At 53.7% G+C, this 24,188-nt stretch overlaps 1 protein-coding gene across 1 annotated transcript in view; it reads right to left on the minus strand.

Moving 5' to 3' along the window:
- LOC116955534 (uncharacterized) overlaps positions 1 to 13,982 on the minus strand; it is a 36,817-nt gene extending 22,835 nt beyond the window's left edge. Inside the window, exon 1 of the mRNA XM_032976666.2 lies at positions 13,042 to 13,982. Coding sequence (XP_032832557.1) covers positions 13,042 to 13,449 — 408 coding nt within the window. The 5' untranslated portion in view covers positions 13,450 to 13,982. The remainder of the gene's footprint in view (positions 1 to 13,041) is intronic.
- Between the last annotated feature and the right edge of the window lie 10,206 nt (positions 13,983 to 24,188).

The following is a 24,188-nucleotide window of genomic DNA, read 5'->3' on the forward strand; positions in this document are numbered from 1 at the left end:
TTAAGCGTGTCTCTGCATTGCCTGTGATTATGGTGTGCGTGTGAGTCTGTGTGTCTATGTAATTGTCTTTGTGTGTGGGCGTGTGATTATGTGTGTCTGTGTGTGTCTGTGATTACGTGTCTGTCATTCTTTGTGTCTGTGTGAAATTTTAGTGTACAGAATGTAGACTGCGGTGTGTAAGCGTTACCACTGGGGAGACAAAGGCGGCCGGGCGTGGTGCTGGCCACCCACCCCCTCGTGTGCCGTGCCAGCCTTCATAGGTGGTTATAGGGGGGATCTTTGGCGTGTAGTGTATAGAATCTGTGTACACGTGTAGTGTGTACATGTGTTGTGTGTACACGTGTTGTGTGTATAGAATGTGTGTATAGAATGTGTGTACACGTGTAGTGTGTACATGTGTTGTGTGTATAGAATGTGTGTATAGAATGTGTGTACACGTGTAGTGTGTACACGTGTTGTGTATAGAATGTGTGTATAGAATGTGTTTACACGTGTAGTGTGTACATGTGTTGTGTGTATAGAATGTGTGTATAGAATGTGTGTACACGTGTAGTGTACATGTGTTGTGTGTACACGTGTGTGTATAGAATGTGTGTATAGAATGTGTGTACACGTGTAGTGTGTATAGAATGTGTGTACACGTGTAGTGTACATGTGTTGTGTGTACACGTGTTGTGTGTATAGAATGTGTTTACACGTGTAGTGTAGTGTGGAAAGAATGTGTGTACACGTGTTGTGTGCACGTGCTGTGTGTGCACGTGTTGTGTATATTATGTGTGTACACGTGCTGTGTACACGTGAAGTGTAGTGTGTATAGAATGTGTGTACACGTGTTGTATGTACACGTGTAGTGTGTACACGTGTAGTGTGTACACGTGTAGTGTGTACACGTGTAGTGTGTACACGTGTAGTGTGTACACGTGTGTTTTTGTAAACAGTGGACGAGTATGCGTGTACAGTGCGAGTAGTCTATATACAGTGTGTACAGTGAGTCGTACAGTGAGCGCGAGTGCTGGTCTCGGAAGCGACTCGAAGAGTCAGAGCGAAACTCGAGCGGAGTCTCCCTCTCACCACTCCCCATCACTCCCTCTCACCACTCCTACATCACTCCCTCTCACCACTCCCTCTCACCACTCCCCATCACTCCTACATCACTCCCTCTCACCACTCCTACATCACTCCCTCTCACCACTCCCTCTCACCACTCCCCATCACCCCTACATCACTCCCTCTCACCACTCCCCATCACTCCACATCACTCCTACATCACTCCCTCTCACCACTCTACATCACTCCTACATCACTCCCTCTCACCACTCTACATCACCCTACATCACTCCTACATCACTCCCTCTCACCACTCCTACATCACTCCTACATCACTCCCTCTCACCACTCCCTCTCACCACTCCTACATCACTCCCTCTCACCACTCCCCATCACTCCTACATCACTCCCTCTCACCACTCCCCATCACTCCTACATCACTCCTACATCACTCCCTCTCACTCCCTCTCACCACTCCCTCTCACCACTCCCACATCACTCCCACTCACCACTCCTACATCACTCCTACATCACTCCTACATCACTCCTACATCACTCCCTCTCACCACTCCCCATCACTCCTACATCACTCCTACATCACTCCCTCTCACCACTCCCCATCACTCCTACATCACTCCCTCTCACCACTCCTACATCACTCCCTCTCACCACTCCCCATCACTCCTCCATCACTCCTACATCACTCCTACATCACTCCCTCTCACTCCCTCTCACCACTCTACATCACTCCCCATCACTCCCCATCACTCCTACATCACTCCCTCTCACCACTCCCCATCACTCCCTCTCATCACTCCCCATCACTCCACATCACTCCCTCTCACCACTCCCCATCACTCCCTCTCACCACTCCCCATCACTCCCTCTCACCACTCCCCATCACTCCCTCTCACCACTCCTACATCACTCCCTCTCATCACTCCCCATCACTCCCTCTCATCACTCCCCATCACTCCCTCTCACCACTCCTACATCACTCCCTCTCATCACTCCCCATCACTCCCTCTCACCACTCCCCATCACTCCCTCTCACCACTCCCCACTCCCTCTCACCACTCCTACATCACTCCCTCTCACCACTCCCCATCACTCCACATCACTCGTACATCACTCTACATCACTCTACATCACTCCCTCTCACCACTCCCCATCACTCCAACATCACTCCTACATCACTCCCTCTCACCACTCCCTCTCACCACTCCCCATCACTCCCCATCACTCCACATCACTCCCTCTCACCACTCCCCATCACCCCCCATCACCACTCCTACATCACTCCCTCTCACCACTCCCCATCACTCCACATCACTCCCTCTCACCACTCCCCATCACTCCACATCACTCTACATCACTCTACATCACCCCTACATCACTCCCTCTCACCACTCCCCATCACTCCTACATCACTCACTCTCACCACTCCCCATCACTCCACATCACTCTACATCACTCTACATCACCCCTACATCACTCCCTCTCACCACTCCCCATCACTCCTACATCACTCCCTCTCACCACTCCCCATCACCCCCATCACTCTACATCACTCTACATCACTCCCTCTCACCACTCCCCATCACTCCTACATCACTCCCCATCACTCCACATCACTCCTACATCACTCTACATCACTCTACATCACTCCCTCTCACCACTCCCCATCACTCCCTCACACCACTCCCGATCACCCTACATCACTCCTACATCACTCTACATCACTCCTACATCACTCTACATCACTCTACATCACCCTACATCACTCCCTCTCACCACTCCCCATCACTCCTACATCACTCTACATCACTCCCTCTCACCACTCCCCATCACTCCCTCTCACCACTCCCCATCACTCCACATCACTCCCCATCATTCTACATCACTCTACATCACTCCTACATCACTCTACATCACTCCCCATCACTCTACATCACTCCCCATCACCCCTACATCACTCCTACATCACTCCCCATCACTCCTACTTCACTCCCCATCACCCCTACATCACTCCCCATCACTCCCCATCACTTTTACATCACTCCCCATCACTCCCCATCACTCCTCAATCACTCCCCATCACTCCTACATCACTCCCCATCACTCCTACATCACTCCCCATCACTCCTACATCACTCCCCATCACGCCCCATAACTCCCCATAACTCATACATCACTCCCCATCACTCCCACATCACTCCCCATCACTCCTACATCACTCCCCATCACTCCTACATCACGCCCCATCACTCCTACAGCACTCCCCATCACTCCTACATCACTCCCCATCACTCCCCATCATTCCCCATAACTCCTACATCACCCCCCATCACTCCTACATCACTCCCCATCACCCCTACATCACTCCCATCACCCCTACATCACTCCCCATCACTCGCCATCACTGCTACATCACTCCCCATAACTCCTACATCACTCCCCATCACTCCTACATCACTCCCCATCACTCCTACATCACTCCCCATCACCCCTACATCACTCCCCATCACCCCTACATCACTCTCCATCACTCCTCATCACTTCTACATCACTCCCCATCACTTCTACATCACTCCCCATCACTCCCCATCACTCCTACATCACTCCCCATCACTCCTACATCACTCCCCATCAATCCTACATCAGTCCCCATCACTCCCCATCACTCCCACATCACTCCCCATCACTCCTACATCACTCCCCATCACTCCTACATTACTGCCCATCACTCCTCAATCACTCCCCATCACTCAATCACTCCCCATCACTTAATCACTCCCCATCACTCTTACGTCACTCCTACAACACTCCCCATCACTCCCCATCACCCCTACATCACTCCCATCACCCCTGCGTCACTTCCCATCACCCCTACATCACTCCCATCACCCCTACATCACTCCCATCACCCATACATCGCTCGCACCACTATTACATCACTGCTACCCTACATCACTCCCATCACTCCTACATCACTCCCCTCACCCCTACATCACTCCCCATCACTCCTACATCACTCCCCATCACTCCCCATCACCGCTACATCACTCCCCATCACTCCCCATCACTCCTACATCATTCCCATCACCCCTACATCACTCTCCATCACCCCTACAACACTCCCCATCACTCCTACATCATTCCCATCACCCCTACATCATTCCCCATCACTCTCCATCACTCCTACATCACTCCCCATCACTCCCCATCACCCCTACATCACTCCCCATCACTCCTACATCACTTCCCATCACTCCTTCATCGCTCCCCATCACTCCTATATCACTCCCCATCACTCCCCATCACTCCTACATCACTCCCCATCACCCCTACATCACTCCCCATCACCTCTACATCACTCCCCATCACTCCAACATCACTCCCCATCACCCCTACATCACTCCCCATCACCCCTACATCACTCCCCATCACTCCTACATCACGCCCCATCACTCCTACAGCACTCCCCATCACCCCTACATCACTCCCCATCACCCCTACATCACTCCTACATCACTCCCCATCACTCCTACTTCACTCCCCATCACCCCTACATCACTCCCCATCACTCCCCATCACTCCTACATCACTCCCCATCACTCCCCATCACTCCTCAATCACGCCGCATCACTCCTACACCACTCGCCATCACTCCTACATCATTCCCATCACTCCTACATCACTCCCCATCACTCCCCATAACTCCCCATAACTCCTACATCACTCCCCATCACTCCCACATCACTCCCCATCACTCCTACATCACTCCCTATCACTCCTACATCACTCCCCATCACCCTCCATCACTCCCCATCACTCCTACATCACTCCCCATCACTCCTACAGCACTCCCCATCACCCCTACATCACTCTCAATCACTCCTCAATCACTCCTACATCACTCCCCATCACTCCCCATCACCCCTACATCACTCCTACACCACTCCCCATCACCCCTACATCACTCCCCATCACCCCTACATCACTCCTACATCACTCCCCATCACTCCTACTTCACTCCCCATCACCCCTACATCACTCCCCATCACTCCCCATCACTCCTACATCACTCCCCATCACGCCTCAATCACTCCCCATCACTCCTACATCACTCCCCATCACTCCTACATCACTCCCCATCACTCCTACATCACTCCCCATAGCTCCCCATAACTCCTACATCACTCCCCATCACTCCCACATCACTCCCCATCACTCCTACATCATTCCCCATCACCGCTACATCACTCCCCATCACTCCCCATCACTCCTACATCACTCCCCATCACTCCCCATCACGCCTCAATCACTCCCCATCACTCCTACATCACTCCCCATCACTCCTACATCACTCCCCATCACTCCTACATCACTCCCCATCACTCCTACATCACTCCTCATCACTCCCCATCACTCTCCATCACTACTACATCACTCCCCATCACTCCCCATCACTCCTACATCACTCCCCATCACTCCTACATTACTCCTCATCACTCCCCATCACTCTCCATCACTACTACATCACTCCCCATCACTCCCTATCACTCCTACATCACTCCCCATCACTCCTACAGCACTCCTACAGACCCTGCATCACTCTCCATCACTCCTACAGACCCTACATCACTCCTCCATCAATACTACAGACCCTACATCACTCCTACAGACCCTACATCACTCCTCCATCACTTCTACAGACCCTACATCACTCCTCCATCAATACTACAGAGCCTACATCACTCCTACAGACCCTACATCACTCCTCCATCACTCCTACAGACCCTACATCACTCCTCTATCACTACTACTGACCCTACATCACTCCTCCATCACTCCTACAGACCCTACATCACTCCTACATCACTCCTACAGAACCTACATCACTCCTCCATCACTCCTACAGACCCCACATCACTCCTACAGACCCTGCATCACTCCTACATAACTCCTACAGACCCTACATCACTCCTACAGACCCCACATCACTCCTCCATCACTCCTACAAACCCCACATCACTCATACATCACTCCTACAGACCCTACATCACTCCTCCATCACTCCTACAGACCCCACATCACTCCTACAGACCCTACATCACTCCTACATCACTCCTCCAGACCCTACATCACTCCTATATCACTCCTACAGACCCCACATCACTCCTCCATCACTCCTACAGACCCCACATCACTCCTACATCACTCCTACAGACCCTACATCACCTCTACTGACCCCCACATCACTCCTACATCACTCCTACAGACCACACATCACTCCTACATCACTCCTCCATCACTCCTACAGACTCTAAATCACTCCTCCATCACTCATACTGACCCTACATCACTCCTCCATCACTCCTACAGACCCTACATCACTCCTCCATCACTCCTACAGACCCTACATCACTCCTCTATCACTACTACTGACACTACATCACTCCTCCATCACTCCTACAGACCCTACATCACTCCTACATCACTCCTACAGACCCTACATCACTCCTCCATCACTCCTACAGACCCCACATCACTCCTACAGACCCTACATCACTCCTCCATCACTCCTACAGACCCTACATCACTCCTCCATCAATACTACAGACCCTACATCACTCCTACAGACCCTACATCACTCCTCCATCACTCCTACAGACCCTACATCACTCCTCCATCACTCCTACAGACCCTACATCACTCCTCCATCACTCCTACAGACCCTACATCACTCCTCCATCACTCCTACAGACCCTACATCACTCCTCTATCACTACTACTGACACTACATCACTCCTCCATCACTCCTACAGACCCTACATCACTCCTACATCACTCCTACAGACCCTACATCACTCCTCCATCACTCCTACAGACCCCACATCACTCCTACAGACCCTACATCACTCCTCCATCACTCCTACAGACCCTACATCACTCCTCCATCAATACTACAGACCCTACATCACTCCTACAGACCCTACATCACTCCTCCATCACTCCTACAGACCCTACATCACTCCTCCATCACTCCTACAGACCCTACATCACTCCTCCATCACTCCTACAGACCCTACATCACTCCTACAGACCCTACATCACTCCTCCATCACTCCTACAGACCCTACATCACTCCTCCATCACTTCTACAGACCCTACATCACTCCTCCATCACTCCTACAGACCCTACATCACTCCTCTATCACTACTACTGACCCTACATCACTCCTCCATCACTCCTACAGACCCTACATCACTCCTACATCACTCCTACAGACCCTACATCACTCCTCCATCACTCCTACAGACCCCACATCACTCCTACAGACCCTGCATCACTCCTACATCACTCCTACAGACCCTACATCACTCCTACAGACCCCACATCACTCCTCCATCACTCCTACAGACCCCACATCACTCATACATCACTCCTACAGACCCTACATCACTCCTACATCACTCCCCATCACTCCTACTTCACTCCCCATCACCCCTACATCACTCCCCATCACTCCCCATCACTCCTACATCACTCCCTATCACTCCCCATCACGCCTCAATCACTCCCCATCACTCCTACATCACTCCCCATCACTCCTACATCACTCCCCATCACTCCTACATCACTCCCCATAACTCCCCATAACTCCTACATCACTCCCCATCACTCCCACATCACTCCCCATCACTCCTACATCACTCCCCATCACCCCTACATCACTCCCCATCACTCCCCATCACTCCTACATCACTCCCCATCACTCCCCATCACGCCTCAATCACTCCCCATCACTCCTACATCACTCCCCATCACTCCTACATCACTCCCCATCACTCCTACATCACTCCCCATCACTCCGACATCACTCCTCATCACTCCCCATCACTCTCCATCACTACTACATCACTCCCCATCACTCCCCATCACTCCTACATCACTCCCCATCACTCCTACATTACTCCTCATCACTCCCCATCACTCTCCATCACTACTACATCACTCCCCATCACTCCCTATCACTCCTACATCACTCCCCATCACTCCTACAGACCCCACATCACTCCTCCATCACTCCTACAGACCCCACATCACTCATACATCACTCCTACAGACCCTACATCACTCCTCCATCACTCCTACAGACCCCACATCACTCCTACAGACCCTACATCACTCCTACATCACTCCTCCAGACCCTACATCACTCCTATATCACTCCTACAGACCCCACATCACTCCTCCATCACTCCTACAGACCCCACATCACTCCTACATCACTCCTACAGACCCTACATCACCTCTACTGACCCCCACATCACTCCTACATCACTCCTACAGACCACACATCACTCCTCCATCACTCCTACAGACTCTAAATCACTCCTCCATCACTCATACTGACCCTACATCACTCCTCCATCACTCCTACAGACCCTACATCACTCCTCCATCACTCCTACAGACCCTACATCACTCCTCTATCACTACTACTGACACTACATCACTCCTCCATCACTCCTACAGACCCTACATCACTCCTACATCACTCCTACAGACCCTACATCACTCCTCCATCATTCCTACAGACCCCACATCACTCCTACAGACCCTACATCACTCCTACATCACTCCTACAGACCCCACATCACTCCTACATCACTCCTACAGACGCCACATCACTCCTACATCACTCCTACAGACCCTACATCACATCTACTGACCCCCACATCACTCCTACATCACTCCTACAGACCCTACATCACTCCTACATCACTCCTACAGACCATACATCACTCCTACAGACCCTACATCACTCTCAATCACTCCTACAGACCCTACATCACTCCTCCATCACTACTACAGACCCTACATCACTCCTACAGACCCTACATCACTCCTCCATCACTCCTACAGACCCTACATCACTCCTCCATCACTCCTACAGACCCTACATCACTCCTCCACTACTACAGACCCTACATCACTCGTACAGACCCTACATCACTCCTCCATCACTCCTACAGACCCTACATCACTCCTCCATCACTCCTACAGACCCTACATCACTCCTCCATCACTCCTACAGACCCTACATCACTCCTCTATCACTACTACTGACCCTACATCACTCATCCATCACTCCTACAGACCCTGCATCACTCCTACATCAATCCTACAGACCCCACATCACTCCTACAGACCCTACATCACTCCTACATCACTCCTACAGACCCTACATCACTCCTACATCACTCCTACAGACCCCACATCACTCCTACATCACTCCTACAGACCCTACATCACCTCTACTGACCCCCACATCACTCCTACATCACTCCTACAGACCTCACATTACTCCTACATCACTCCTCCATCACTCCTACAGACTCTACATCACCCCTACTGACCCTACATCACTCCATCACTGCTACGGCCCTACATCACTCCTCCATCACTCCTACAGACCCTACATCACTCCTCCATCACTCATACTGACCCTACATCACTCCTCCATCACTCCTACAGACCCTACATCACTCCTCTATCACTACTACTGACCCTACATCACTCCTCCATCACTCCTACAGACCCTACATCACTCCTACATCACTCCTACAGACCCTACATCACTCCTCCATCACTCCTACAGACCCCACATCACTCCTACAGACCCTACATCACTCCTACATCACTCCTACAGACCCTACATCACTCCCACATCACTCCTACAGACCCCACATCACTCCTCCATCACTCCTACAGACCCCACATCACTCCTACATCACTCCTACAAACCCTACATCACCTCTACTTACCCCCACATCACTCCTACATCACTCCTACAGACCCTACATCACTCCTACATCACTCCTACAGACCCTACATCACTCCTACATCACTCCTACAGACCCTACATCACTCCTACATCACTCCTACAGACCCTACATCACTCCTCCATCACTCCGAAAGACCCTACATCACTCCTACATCACTCCTACAGACCCTACATCACTCCTACATCACTCCTACAGACCCCACATCACTCCTACAGACCCTACATCACTCCTACATCACTCCTACAGACCCTACATCACTCCCACATCACTCCTACAGACCCCACATCACTCCTCCATCACTCCTACAGACCCCACATCACTCCTACATCACTCCAACAAACCCTACATCACCTCTACTTACCCCCACATCACTCCTACATCACTCCTACAGACCCCACATCACTCCTACATCACTCCTACAGACCCTACATCACCTCTACTGACCCCCACATCACTCCTACATCACTCCTACAGACCTCACATTACTCCTACATCACTCCTCCATCACTCCTACAGACTCTACATCACTCCTACTGACCCTACATCACTCCTCCATCACTGCTACAGACCCTACATCACTCCTCCATCACTCATACTGACCCTACATCACTCCTCCATCACTCCTACAGACCCTACATCACTCCTCTATCACTACTACAGACCCTACATCACTCCTACATCACTCCTACAGACCCTACATCACTCCTCCATCACTCCTACAGACCCCACATCACTCCTACAGACCCTACATCACTCCTACATCACTCCTACAGACCCTACATCACTCCCACATCACTCCTACAGACCCCACATCACTCCTCCATCACTCCTACAGACCCCACATCACTCCTACATCACTCCTACAAACCCTACATCACCTCTACTTACCCCCACATCACTCCTACATCACTCCTACAGACCCTACATCACTCCTACAGACCCTACATCACTCCTACATCACTCCTACAGACCCTACATCACTCCTACATCACTCCTACAGACCCTACATCACTCCTCCATCACTCCGAAAGACCCTACATCACTCCTACATCACTCCTACAGACCCTACATCCCTCCTACATCACTCCTACAGACCCCACATCACTCCTACAGACCCTACATCACTCCTACATCACTCCTACAGACCCTACATCACTCCCACATCACTCCTACAGACCCCACATCACTCCTCCATCACTCCTACAGACCCCACATCACTCCTACATCACTCCAACAAACCCTACATCACCTCTACTTACCCCCACATCACTCCTACATCACTCCTACAGACCCCACATCACTCCTACATCACTCCTCCTCGCGCACAGTTGAGCTCTTATGCACGAGGGCAGCCCCCCGTGAGAAGAAGCGAGACCCCCTAAGAGACGTGATTCCCTTCGAAGCGAGACCCCTAAGACACGTGACTCCCTTCGAAGTGAGACCCCTAAGACACGTGACTCCCTTCGAAGCGAGGCCCTAAGACACGTGACTCCCTTCCCAGTGAGACCTCTAAGACACGTGACTCCCTTCGAAGCGAGACCCCTAAGAGACGTGACTCCCTTCGAAATGAGACCCCTAAGACACGTGACTCCCTTCGAAGTTAGACCCCTAAGACACGTGACTCCCTTCGAAGCGAGACCCCGAAGACACGTGACTCCCTTCCAAGTGAGACCCCGAAGACACGTGACTCCCTTCGAAGCGAGACTCCTAAGACACGTGACTCCCTTCGAAGCGAGACCCCTAAGACACGTGACCCCCTACGAAGCGAGACCCCTAAGGCACGTGACTCCCTTCGAAGTGAGACCCCTAAGACACGTGACTCCCTTCCAAATGAGACCCCAAAGACACGTGACTCCCTTCGAAGCGAGACCCCTAAGACACGTGACCCCCTTCGAAGCGAGACCCCTAAGACACGTGACTACCTTCGAAGTGAGACTCCTAAATCACGTGACTCCCTTCTAAGTGAGACCCCCTAAGACACGTGACTCCCTTCAAAGCGAGGCCCCTAAGACACGTGACCCCCTACGAAGCGAGACCCCTAAGGCACGTGACTCCCTTCGAAGTGAGACCCCTAAGACACGTGACTCCCTTCCAAATGAGATCCCAAAGACACGTGACTCCCTTCGAAGCGAGACCCCTAAGACACGTGACCCCCTTCGAAGCGAGACCCCTAAGATACGTGACCCCCTTCGAAGCGAGACCCCTAAGACACGTGACTCCCTTCGAAGTGAGACCCCTAAGTCACGTGACTCCCTGCGAAGTGAGATTCCTAAGACCCGTGACCCCCTTCGAAGCGAGACCCCTAAGACACGTGACTCCCTTCGAAGTGAGACCCCTAAGTCACGTGACTCCCTGCGGAGTGAGACTCCTAAGACACGTGACCCCCTTCGAAGCGAGACCCCTTCAAGTAGGGACGGCAGTGTGGGGGGAGGGGGGGGTGCGTTTGACTCCTGCTAAGAGGTCTGACCCCTATGAACGGCGGACCCTCGTGAGCAGCAGGGCGATGCTACGGAGGGGGGAGGAGGGTGGTGGGAGGCGGTCGTGTGACCCCTGTGAGGGTGGCTGTCCCCCCCTCTGGGGAGAATTGTGAGCGTGACCCCCCCCCCCCCCCCCCGTGAGTCATGGACGAGGAGTCGCCGTTCTCGTTCCGCTCGTTTATGCCTCGCCGAGTCGCGCGACTCGGCTGCAGGAGGGTCCTGGCAGGTTCCCGCGGTGACATGAGCACGACGACGGTGGTGATGATGATGGAGGTGGTGGTGGTGATGGAGGTACGGGTGTCACCCTGCGACCGCCCCCCATACCACCACCTCCTCGGGGTGGTGGTTTGGGCGGGGGGGGGCAGACATCTATCTCTTGTCTCCTACAATATACAAAGTTTTTTTGACACATCCCATTAGCCAGGCGGGCGAGTGAATAATTTCACCCAAGCAGGAGCCACATCGTAAACAGAGAGAGAGGGGGGGGGGGTCATTTGCGGGGGGCAGTTCCGCAGCACCGGCGAACTCCTGGACTGTTGTCAGCCTCACCGCCCCTCCACGTGCGCAGAGTTCAAACCCAGTCGCTCATTCCCCGCTCCCTGCCCCCCTAGCAGCCCCCCTCGTCTCTATCACCCCACCTCCCCCAGCCTCCGCTCACCTTCCAGCCGGCGGAGCTGTTGCTATCGCCCTTGTCGCTGAAGTAGGGGACGCTCCGAACCATCCACTCGTAGATCTGCGCCAGCGTGAGGCGGTGCTCCGGCGCGCTCTCGATGGCGCTCGTGATGAGGTCCGCGTACGACAAATTCCCCCACGCGTTCCGCCGGGAAGATCCCTTCTTGAGGCCCGCTCCCGCGCACGGTAGCGACGCGCTGCTGGGGCTTGCTCCGTCGATCCCCTCCTCGGTCCCCTCGCTTCCGTCGACCCCCTCGACAGCTCCCTCCGAGCCCCGCTGGCCCGGGTCCCCATCCTTGATCGACAGGTCCGGACGGCGCAGCGGCCACGTACACGAGCGAGGTCGGCTCAGGGGCTCGAACTCGGGGTCGATGTCGATCGGGGGTTCGGCCATGGTGAAGAGAGAGAGAGAGGAAAACAAGGGGGGTTCGTGGGGACCCCGTTGAGTCCCCCCCGAGTGGTGACACCGAAGTCCCCGCGGCTGTGCGAGGCGAGGATCAGCCGCTCCCCGCGGCTCCCATTGGGCCCCCGAGTGAGGCGACTCCGCCCAGGATGGGAGAGTGGAGTGGGACACGGGCGGAGAGACGGGGACACGGGGAGAGACTTTGAGATACACGGGGAGAGACTTTGAGAGACACGGAGACTCCGAGAGAGACACACGGAGACACAGAGATACTGGACTCTGAGAGAGAGAGACTCACACGCAGGCACGGGGAGACGGAGAGATACTCTTGAGAGACACGCGCAGGCACACGGAGAGAGACGCGGAAGAGAGACGAAGACAAACCCGCAGATACAGAGTCGACACTGAAAGAGAGACTCGCAGAGAGACACGGACACAGACTCGACACGAGAGCACAGCGAGAGAGAGAGACAGAGACAGAGATTCAGAGACAAACAGAGATCCCCCGACCACCCCCACTGACCCCCCCCCCCGCCGCGACCTCCCCCGGCCACTCCGGGTCCCGTAAACACGAACGGAGTTGCGACACGCGGCCCCCTCCTCCCCACGTGTTTACCACCATAACCAACACCAGCAGCATCACCAACACCACCACCACTGCCATCACCATCATAATCACCTACAACACCAAAGGCAAAGATCCCCATATAGCCTCAACAGGCTGTAGGGGCAAGTGCTGTTAGCGAGCACCTATGAAGGCCGGAACGGCACACGAGAGGGTGGGTGGCCAGCACCACGCCCGACCGCCTTTGTCTCCCTAGTGGCGATGTTTACACACCGCACCAGGTACTCATTTGAGGCCGAGTTGACCTAGGGGAGGCCCAGGACTGGTTCAAATATTCGCCACTGTTATTGGTCGTGAGCGGGAATCGAACTTGGGTCTCCGGGTTCGTGGTGCAGCGCGCCAACCACGATACTACTGCTCCCATCATCACCACAATCACCACCATCATCACCACCATCATCACCATCATCACCATCATCACCACCACCATCATCATCACCATCATCACCACCATCACCACCACCATCATCACCACCACCATCATCACCACCATCATCAGCATCATCACCATCATCATCACCATCATCATCACCATCATCACCACCACCATCATCACTACCATCATCATCACCATCATCATCACCACCGACACCACCATCATCATCACCACCATCTTCATCATTACCACCGACACCATCACCACCGACACCACCACCATCACCACCGACACCAACATCATCACCACCACCATCATCATCACCACCAACATCACCATAACCACCACCATCACCACCGACACCACCATCATCACCACCACCATCATCATCACCACCAACATCACCACCACCATCACCACCACCACCATCATCACCACCACCATCATCACCACCACCATCATCATCACCACCAGCATCATCACCACCATCACCACCATCATCATCACCACCACCATCATCACCACCACCAACATCATCATCACCACCATCATCATCATCACCACAAACATCATCGCGCCCATCGTCGTCACCCCGCCCCGTGCCGGTGATGCGCGGCCTAGCGCGCTAATTGGTAAACAGCGCGAGAGGCAAAAACACGTGGGGGTGGGGGGAGCCCCCCCCCTGCCTCTCCTTCCCTTCCCCCCTCAGTCACAATGTGTTGTTTGTAAGTGGCTTTACAAATACCCCACCCACACTGCTGCCCCCTCTCTGTACCGCCCCCCCCCCCCACACTGCTGCCCTACTCAGTACTACCTCCCCCCACACTGCTGCCCCCCTCAGTACTGCCCCCCCCCCACAGACACTACTGCCCTCCCTTTGTATTGCCCCCCACACACACACACTGCTGCCCTCCTCAGTGCTGTCCCCCACACACACACTGCTGCCCTCCTCTGTACTGCCACCCCATACTGCTGCCCCCCACACTGCTGCCCCCCTCTGTACTGCCCCCCACACACACTGCTGCCCCCCCCCCCTCTACTGCCCCCCTCAAACCATCCTCATTGCGTCCACCCGAGGCAGAGCTGAGCCCCCGTGTCACCCAGCAGCGGTTCGAGCGAGAATCGGTTTCGGCTTCCTGGGTCTCATCATCATCATCATCAGTAATCCAGCCAGCTTAATCTCTGTTTGACAAGTCTGACTCTGCTGCTGATGAGACCCAGCAAAGTCGAAACCTCGTGTTAAACACTTGATGCCGGGCTACGAATGGTGTTGGCAAGAGCACCGCATCCCAGGCGATGGGAACCCTCGGCTCAACGCAACTCGCACTCAGTGTGGGTCAATTAAGTTAAGTGGCGCGGGGCGTGAGTCATCATCAGCCGTGGTCTGTCCACTGCTGGATGAAAGCCTCCCAAAGCCGTCTCCCACAATCCTAATAGTCCACGCGAGCTGTTTTACTGCTCCATCTCCACAGTGCGTTGTCCTCTCGGACGCGTAACAAACAGAATAGTAACAATAACAATGATCGTCAAGTCATCACCAGTGATCATCAGTCTGCGATGAAAGTAACTCAGCACACGAGCTACATTTCATCGCTCCGTCTCCTCGTTCCGTTCGTTGGCTTGCCGCTCCGCTATTATTCCCCACCGCGAGCACGGGAGTGATGCCGTTGTGCCGGCACCGTGTGGAAAACCAGAGTCATCATTTTCCGACCGAAAAGTCCGGAAACTGGGCACTGAGCGAGCGGAAACTCAAGCTTTCCGGCTCGTGTCCGGCTTAGGCGGGAATCGCCGCCTGCCCAGACTGGGTGGTGTGAGGAGCGGTGGCGCAACGGTTAGCGCGCCGCGCTCACGAATCCCGGTCACCCGAATTCGATTTCTCCGCTCACGGCCACCCCAACACCGGTGACGATCGACTGAACAGGTCCTGCACCTCTCCCCCCCCCTCCCCCATCCACGGCCGCCTAGGTCCACTCGGCCTCAAATGACGCTGGGGAGCCAAAGGCGGCCGAGCGTGGTGCTGGCCACCCACCCCCTCGTGTGCCACAGTGCCGGACTTGCAGCAAACGCCTGTCAAGGAGAGACGGGGGGGGATGGTATCTGTGTGCGCGTGCGCCTGTTGTGTTAAAGTCTGTGGTTAATGGTTGTATTAATACCACCGCCGTTTACTGTATCAACAATCCGGCTTGCTGCAATTGTAGCTCACGGCTAACGTCAGTGGCGAATATGCCAATGATTTTTTGCGGGGCTTCCTGTAGGTGGACACAGCCCTAAATGATCCCCCGATAGAGTGTGTCTTCATCCACATCGCCACACCCCTGGGGAGACAAATGCGGCCGGCCGGTGTTAGACGCCTCCACCTCGCGTGCCGTGTTGGTCTTCTTAGGGAGCTCGCTAGCAGCACTTGCGCCAACAGTCTGTGAAGGCTATCCCGGCGTTAGAGGGGGGTGGGGGGTGTCCTTGTTTTTGGTGATGGTGGCGGTGATCATGCGATCCAGCCCGGGGTTGGTGGATCACACGGAGATTTTGTGAAACTCAAAAGCCCCTTGGTCTGTGTGTGTGTGGTGGTGGCAATATACAGGAGGTGGCAGCACAGCAAGTGGGTTCGCGAACCCGTCGATGGTAGCGGAACTGTGGGTGTCTCTCCTCTCGTGAGCAGCGGCGCGGGGCCTTCTCCGGTGTCTTCTCTGAACCAGAACAAAACTCTCAGCGCCGACGAGATTCAAGGCCAAGCAAACTCCGTGTGTCAGGACCCTCCAGAGAGCGAGTCTCGAGACTCGGTGAGGTGTTCCTGTCTTAAGAGACACGCAGACTCACACAGACACCCATAGTGACCTACAGACTCATATCTCTAGAGATCCATGGCTTTAAATTGACCCACAGACACGTGGCGACCCATGGGTTATCTAGATGCACACAGCCTCGCATAGTGAATTACATATCAACCAATGGATTTCCACAGACCCATAGCCTCACATAGAGATCCATAGCCTCAGACATGGATTTAGAGATACAGTCATACCTCGGTATACGACCGCTTTGGAATACGTCGAATTTGGTATACGTCGTGTTTTTGACGAGAAATGTCTTGGGATACGACGTCTTGGGATACGTCTTGCTTGTGATACGTCTTGCTTGTGATACGACGTCTTGGGATACGACGTCTTGGTTGGGATACGTCTTGCTTGGGATTCGACGTTTTGTGATTCGACGTCTTGTGATACGACGTCTTGTGATACGACGTCTTGTGATACGACGTCTTGGGATTCGATGTCTTGGGTTACGTCTTGCTTGTGATACGACGTCTTGTGATACGACGCCTTGCTTGGGATACAACGCGCTTGCTAGAACGTGTATGGGTCTGGATGGGTCACCGTGTATTCCCCGTTCACGACTGAGACAAAGCGCCGCTCCTCAGTCTGCCTGGAGATCTCGTTCAGTGCACAACCCCCTTGCTAGAACTCCGTGAATGTTCACGTGTTTTTTGTAATTTAAACGTGAATTTTCAGCAAGGCACTTAAATTTATGCATTTATTTTAATGTATGTATATGCATTTTAGTACTAAGTAGTGTCTACATTATGTTATACAACCACATTAATGTATAGTATGCCATATAAAATATAATTTCTTATACTCTGGAACGGATGATTTCCTTTCCCTTCATTTGTTACGGGAAAACTTCGTTTGGTGTTCACGTAACTTTGGGTAGAAGGTACCACTGTAGACTCATTTTACATAGAGACCCGATGACTCACACAGAGAGCCACAGACCTCACTCACATACACTCACACAAACTCTGAGTCGTGAAGTAGGCGACTCATAGACCCACAAAGAGACGCGTAGATGTGCATAGAAACCGATGGGGTTTACTCCGAGCCCCATGGCTATACAACAGCGTGACACGGGGATTACGCAGAAACGACACAAAGACTCGCATGGACTCACCACGAAGTTAGAAACAACCTCACGAATGGGATTCGTGGCCAAACAACTCCCCCGCGTCGCGTCAGCCCCTCCTGGGGGCGAGTCAAAGAGCGAAACCCGCGACCACGGCTCACGACTCCTTGGCGACTGTGGCGCCTCTCCCGTGCCTGCTGGTGAACTGCCGGATCGTTTATCGGCAAGGACAGGTTTCGAATGTCGGTGTCTCATCAGCAATTCTGCTGAAATCATGCGGCTGATGGGGAAGTGTTACAAAATTACCTTTAATTGTTTACGCGCAGTGTAACAGATTCGCGAAGGAATCGCAATTGTCGGCTGACTGCGAGTCTCGGCACTCGCTACCAAGGAGGGTGGTGCCACGAGTCTGCGATGCTGCTTCTCGACGACTCCCTCGGCAAGTGGAAGAGAGAGGCGGGGAGCATCGGGATGAGTCGAACCCAGGCGACCCACCAAGTCAGGGGGGTTCGGGCACCCGACGGCCTCTTCCCCACTGCGTGAAGCGAGCTCTCGGGAATTTCTCACGGGCTCGAAAATTTAGGGGAGGGGGGGGGGGTTATGGGGAGCGGGGGATGAGCAACTGGGTTTGAACTCTGAGCACGTGGGGTGTGTGGAGGCCGGAAGAGGAGAATTGTCCCAGGAGCTGTCGATCAGCGATGGGGACCCATGTCGCGCGACATGGCTCCTGGTCGCACGAAATTATTCACCAGCAGAAGGCCTGCTGGGCTCATTAGGCGTTTAAACAAAATAGCAACTTGTATTTAGTAGGTGGAGGCAGAATTAAGGCATCGCCTGAGGACTCGTCCACTGAGTAGGAGAGGTACAGCACGGCGTGCATCGCGGTGTCTGTGAAGTGGTGGTCGTGAAGAGCCTGGGGAATAGAGCTGGTGGATAATTAGTAGGGCTAGTACTAGTGGCTTGTTACTAGGGCTAGTGCTAGTGGCTGGTTAGTAGGGCTAGTATTAGTGGCTAGTTAGTAGGGCTAGTACTAGTGGCTTGTTACTAGGGCTAGTACTAGTGGCTTGTTACTAGGGATAGTACTAGTGGCTAGTTAGTAGGGCTAGTACTAGTGGCTAGTTAGTAGGGCTAGTATTAGTGGCTTGTTACTAGGGCTAGTACTAGTGGCTAGTTAGGAGTAGGGCTAGTACTAGTGACTAGTTATGAGTAGGGCTAGTACTAGTGGCTAGTTAGTAGGGCGAGTACTAGTGGCTAGTTAGTAAGGCTAGTACTAGTGGCTAGTTCGTAGGGCGAGTACTGGTGGCTAGTTAGTAGGGCTAGTACTAGTGGCTAGTTAGGAGTAGGGCAAGTACTAGTGGCTTGTTACTAGGGCTAGTACTAGTGGCTAGTTAGGAGTAGGGCTAGTACTAGTGGCTTGTTACTAGGGCTAGTACTAGTGGCTAGTTAGTAGGGCTAGTACAAGTGGCTTGTTACTAGGGCTAGTACTAGTGGCTAGTTACTAGGGCTAATACTAGTGGCTTGTTACTAGGGCTAGTACTAGTGGCTAGTTAGTAGGGCTAGTATTAGTGGCTAATTAGTAGGGCTAGTACTAGTGGATAATTAGTAGGGCTAGTACTAGTGGCTTGTTACTGGGGCTAGTACTTGTGGCTAGTTAGGAGTAGGGCTAGTACTAGTGGCTTGTTACTAGGGCTAGTACTAGTGGCTAGTTAGTAAGGCTAGTACTAGTGGCTAATTAGTAGGGCTAGTACTAGTGGCTAGTTAGTAGGGCTAGTACTAGTGGCTAGTTAGTAGGGCTAGTACTAGTGGCTAGTTAGTAGGGCTGGTACTAGTGGCTAATTAGTAGGGCTAGTACTAGTGGCTGGTTACTAGGTCTAGTACTAGTGGCTAATTAGTAGGGCTAGTACTAGTGGCTAGTTAGTAGGGCTAGTACTAGTGGCTAGTTAGTAGGGCTAGTACTAGTGGCTAGTTAGGAGTAGGGCTAGTACTAGTGGCTAGTTAGTAGGGCTAGTACTAGTGGCTTGTTACTAGGGCTAGTACTAGTGGCTAGTTAGTAGGGCTAGTACAAGTGGCTAGTTAGTAGGGCTAGTACTAGTGGCTAGTTAGTAGGGCTAGTACAAGTGGCTTGTTACTAGGGCTAGTACTAGTGGCTAGTTAGTAGGGCTAATACTAGTGGCTTGTTACTAGTGCTAGTACTAGTGGCTAGTCAGTAGGGCTAGTATTAGTGGCTAATTAGTAGGGCTAGTACTAGTGGCTAATTAGTAGGGCTAGTACTAGTGGCTAGTTAGTAGGGCTAGTACTAGTGGCTTGTTACTAGGGCTAGTACTAGTGGCTAGTTAGTAGGGCTAGTACTAGTGGCTAGTTAGGAGTAGGGCTAGTACTAGTGGCTAGTTAGTAGGGCTAGTACTAGTGGCTTGTTACTAGGGCTAGTACTAGTGGCTAGTTAGTAGGGCTAGTACTAGTGGCTAGTAAGTAGGGCTAGTACTAGTGGCTAATTAGTAGGGCTAGTACTAGTGGCTTGTTACTAGGGCTACTACTAGTGGCTAGTTAGGAGTAGGGCTAGTACTAGTGGCTTGTTACTATGGCTAGTACTAGTGGCTTGTTACTAGGGCTAGTACTAGTGGCTAGTTAGTAGGGCTAGTACTAGTGGCTAATTAGTAGGGCTAGTACTAGTGGCTAGTTAGTAGGGCTAGTACTAGTGGCTTGTTACTAGGGCTAGTACTAGTGGCTAGTTAGAAGTAGGGCTAGTACTAGTGGCTAGTTAGTAGGGCTAGTACTAGTGGATAGTTAGGAGTAGGGCTAGTACTAGTGGCTAGTTAGTAGGGCTAGTACTAGTGGCTTGTTACTAGGGCTAGTACTAGTGGCTAGTTAGGAGTAGGGCTAGTACTAGTGGCTAGTTAGTAGGGCTAGTACTAGTGGCTTGTTACTAGGGCTAGTACTAGTGGCTAGTTAGTAGGGGTAGTACAAGTCGCTAGTTAGTAGGGCTAGTACTAGTGGCTAGTTAGTAGGGCTAGTACAAGTGGCTTGTTACTAGGGCTAGTACTAGTGGCTTGTTACTATGGCTAGTACTAGTGGCTTGTTACTAGGGCTAGTACTAGTGGCTAGTTAGTAGGGCTAGTACTAGTGGCTAGTTAGTAGGGCTAGTACTAGTGGCTAGTTAGTAGGGCTAGTACTAGTGGCTTGTTACTAGGGCTAGTACTAGTGGCTAGTTAGAAGTAGGGCTAGTACTAGTGGCTAGTTAGTAGGGCTAGTACTAATGGATAGTTAGTAGGGCTAGTACTAGTGGCTAGTGAGAGTGAGCTTGTCCCATCCTTGACCTCTCCCTCTGTGTATTTTTAACTCTCTGATGCCTCAAAACCTTTGACCCTCCTGACCACCCCTTGAAGCTTTGACCCCCCCCCCCCCAACGTCGAATCCCCATCGCCTCGCGTGTAATGAAGCCGCGCGTGCGACTTAATTCCCTTTAGGAACTCTGAAGCGAGCAGTGGACTACGTTGTGCCCGCGGTACATTTGCGCCCCAGTGATAGGGTGCCAGGAGTTGGTGATGGTGGGTTCAGCTCTTCCCCCACCCTCCCCCAGGCCCCCACCCTCCCCCAGGCCCCCACCCTCCCTCCTACAGGCCCCCACCCTCCCTCTTACAGGCCCCCACCCTTCCACCCCTTCCCGGGGTCCCTGCCCTTGTTTACAGCCCCGGCGTGAAGGGCGGACCCCGTCTCCGCCAATCACTGGCGGACCCGCCCCTCCCCCACAGCCCCGCCCCTCCCCCACAGCCCCGCCCCTCTCCACAGCCTCACAACTGCCTCGCGTCAAGGTGCAACGGAGCCTCTGGAGGTCTCTGGAGTCCACTGCGGTCCCTCGAGCCCACGAAGGTCCCTGGAGCCCCTTGGGATTCCTGGATGTCCCTGGAGCCCCTTGGGATTCCTGGATGTCCCTGGAGCCCCTTGGGATTCCTGGATGTCCCTGGAGCCCCTTGGGATTCCTGGATGTCCCTGGAGCCCCTTGGGATTCCTGGATGTCCCTGGAGCCCCTTGGGATTCCTGGATGTCCCTGGAGCCCCTTGGGATTCCTGGATGTCCCTGGAGCCCCTTGGGATTCCTGGATGTCCCTGGAGCCCCTTGGGATTCCTGGATGTCCCTGGAGCCCCTTGGGATTCCTGGATGTCCCTGGAGCCCCTTGGGATTCCTGGATGTCCCTGGAGCCCCTTGGGATTCCTGGATGTCCCTGGAGCCCCTTGGGATTCCTGGATGTCCCTGAAGCCCCTTGGGATTCCTGGATGTCCCTGGAGCCCCTTGGGATTCCTGGATTTCCCTGGAGCCCCTTGGGATTCCTGGATGTCCCTGGAGCCCCTTGGGATTCCTGGATGTCCCTGGAGCACCTTGGGATTCCTGGATGTCCCTGGAGCCCCTTGGGATTCCTGGATGTCCCTGGAGCCCCTTGGGATTCCTGGATGTGCCTGGAGCCCCTTGGGATTCCTGGATGTGCCTGGAGCCCCTTGGGATTCCTGGATGTCCCTGGAGCCCCTTGGGATTCCTGGATGTCCCTGGAGCCCCTTGGGATTCCTGGATGTCCCTGGAGCCCCTTGGGATTCCTGGATGTCCCTGGAGCCCCTTGGGATTCCTGGATGTCCCTGGAGCCCCTTTGGATTCCTGGATGTCCCTGGAGCCCCTTTGGATTCCTGGATGTCCCTGGAGCCCCTTGGGATTCCTGGATGTCCCTGGAGCCCCTTGGGATTCCTGGATGTCCCTGGAGCCCCTTGGGATTCCTGGATGTCCCTGGAGCCCCTTGGGATTCCTGGATGCCCCTGGAGCCCCTTGGGATTCCTGGATGTCCCTGGAGCCCCTTGGGATTCCTGGATGTCCCTGGAGCCCCTTTGGATTCCTGGATGTCCCTGGAGCCCCTTGGGATTCCTGGATGTCCCTGGAGCCCCTTGGGATTCCTGGATGTCCCTGGAGCCCCTTGGGATTCCTGGATGTCCCTGGAGCCCCTTGGGATTCCTGGATGTCCCTGGAGCCCCTTGGGATTCCTGGATGTCCCTGGAGCCCCTTGGGATTCCTGGATGTCCCTGGAGCCCCTTGGGATTCCTGGATGTCCCTGGAGCCCCTTTGGATTCCTGGATGTCCCTGGAGCCCCTTGGGATTCCTGGATGTCCCTGGAGCCCCTTGGGAATCCTGGATGTCCCTGGAGCCCCTTGGGATTCCTGGATGTCCCTGGAGCCCCTTGGGATTCCTGGATGCCCCTGGAGCCCCTTGGGATTCCTGGATGTCCCTGGAGCCCCTTGGGATTCCTGGATGTCCCTGGAGCCCCTTGGGATTCCTGGATGTCCCTGGAGCCCCTTGGGATTCCTGGATGTCCCTGGAGCCCCTTGGGATTCCTGGATGTCTCTGGAGCTCCTTGGGATTCCTAGATGTGTCTGGAGCCCCTTGGGATTCCTGGATGTCCCTGGAGCCCCTTGGGATTCCTGGATGTCCCTGGAGCCCCTTGGGATTCCTGGATGTCCCTGGAGCCCCTTGGGATTCCTGGATGTCTCTGGAGCCCCTTGGGATTCCTGGATGTCCCTGGCGCCCCTTGGGATTCCTGGATGTCCCTGGAGCCCCTTGGGATTCCTGGATGTCCCTGGAGCCCCTTGGGATTCCTGGATGTCTCTGGAGCCCCTTGGGATTCCTGGATGTCCCTGGAGCCCCTTGGGATTCCTGGATGTCTCTGGAGCCCCTTGGGATTCCTGGATGTCCCTGGAGCCCCTTGGGATTCCTGGATGTTCCTAGAGGCCCTTGGGATTCCTGGATGTCCCTGGAGCCCCTTGGGGTCCTTGCAGCCCTTGGAGGTCCCTGGGGCCC

The sequence above is a fragment of the Petromyzon marinus genome, chromosome 60 (assembly GCF_048934315.1).
Source record: "Petromyzon marinus isolate PM22_M1 ecotype Great Lakes invasive population chromosome 60, UKy_Petmar_22M1.pri1.0, whole genome shotgun sequence".
NCBI lineage: Eukaryota > Metazoa > Chordata > Hyperoartia > Petromyzontiformes > Petromyzontidae > Petromyzon > Petromyzon marinus.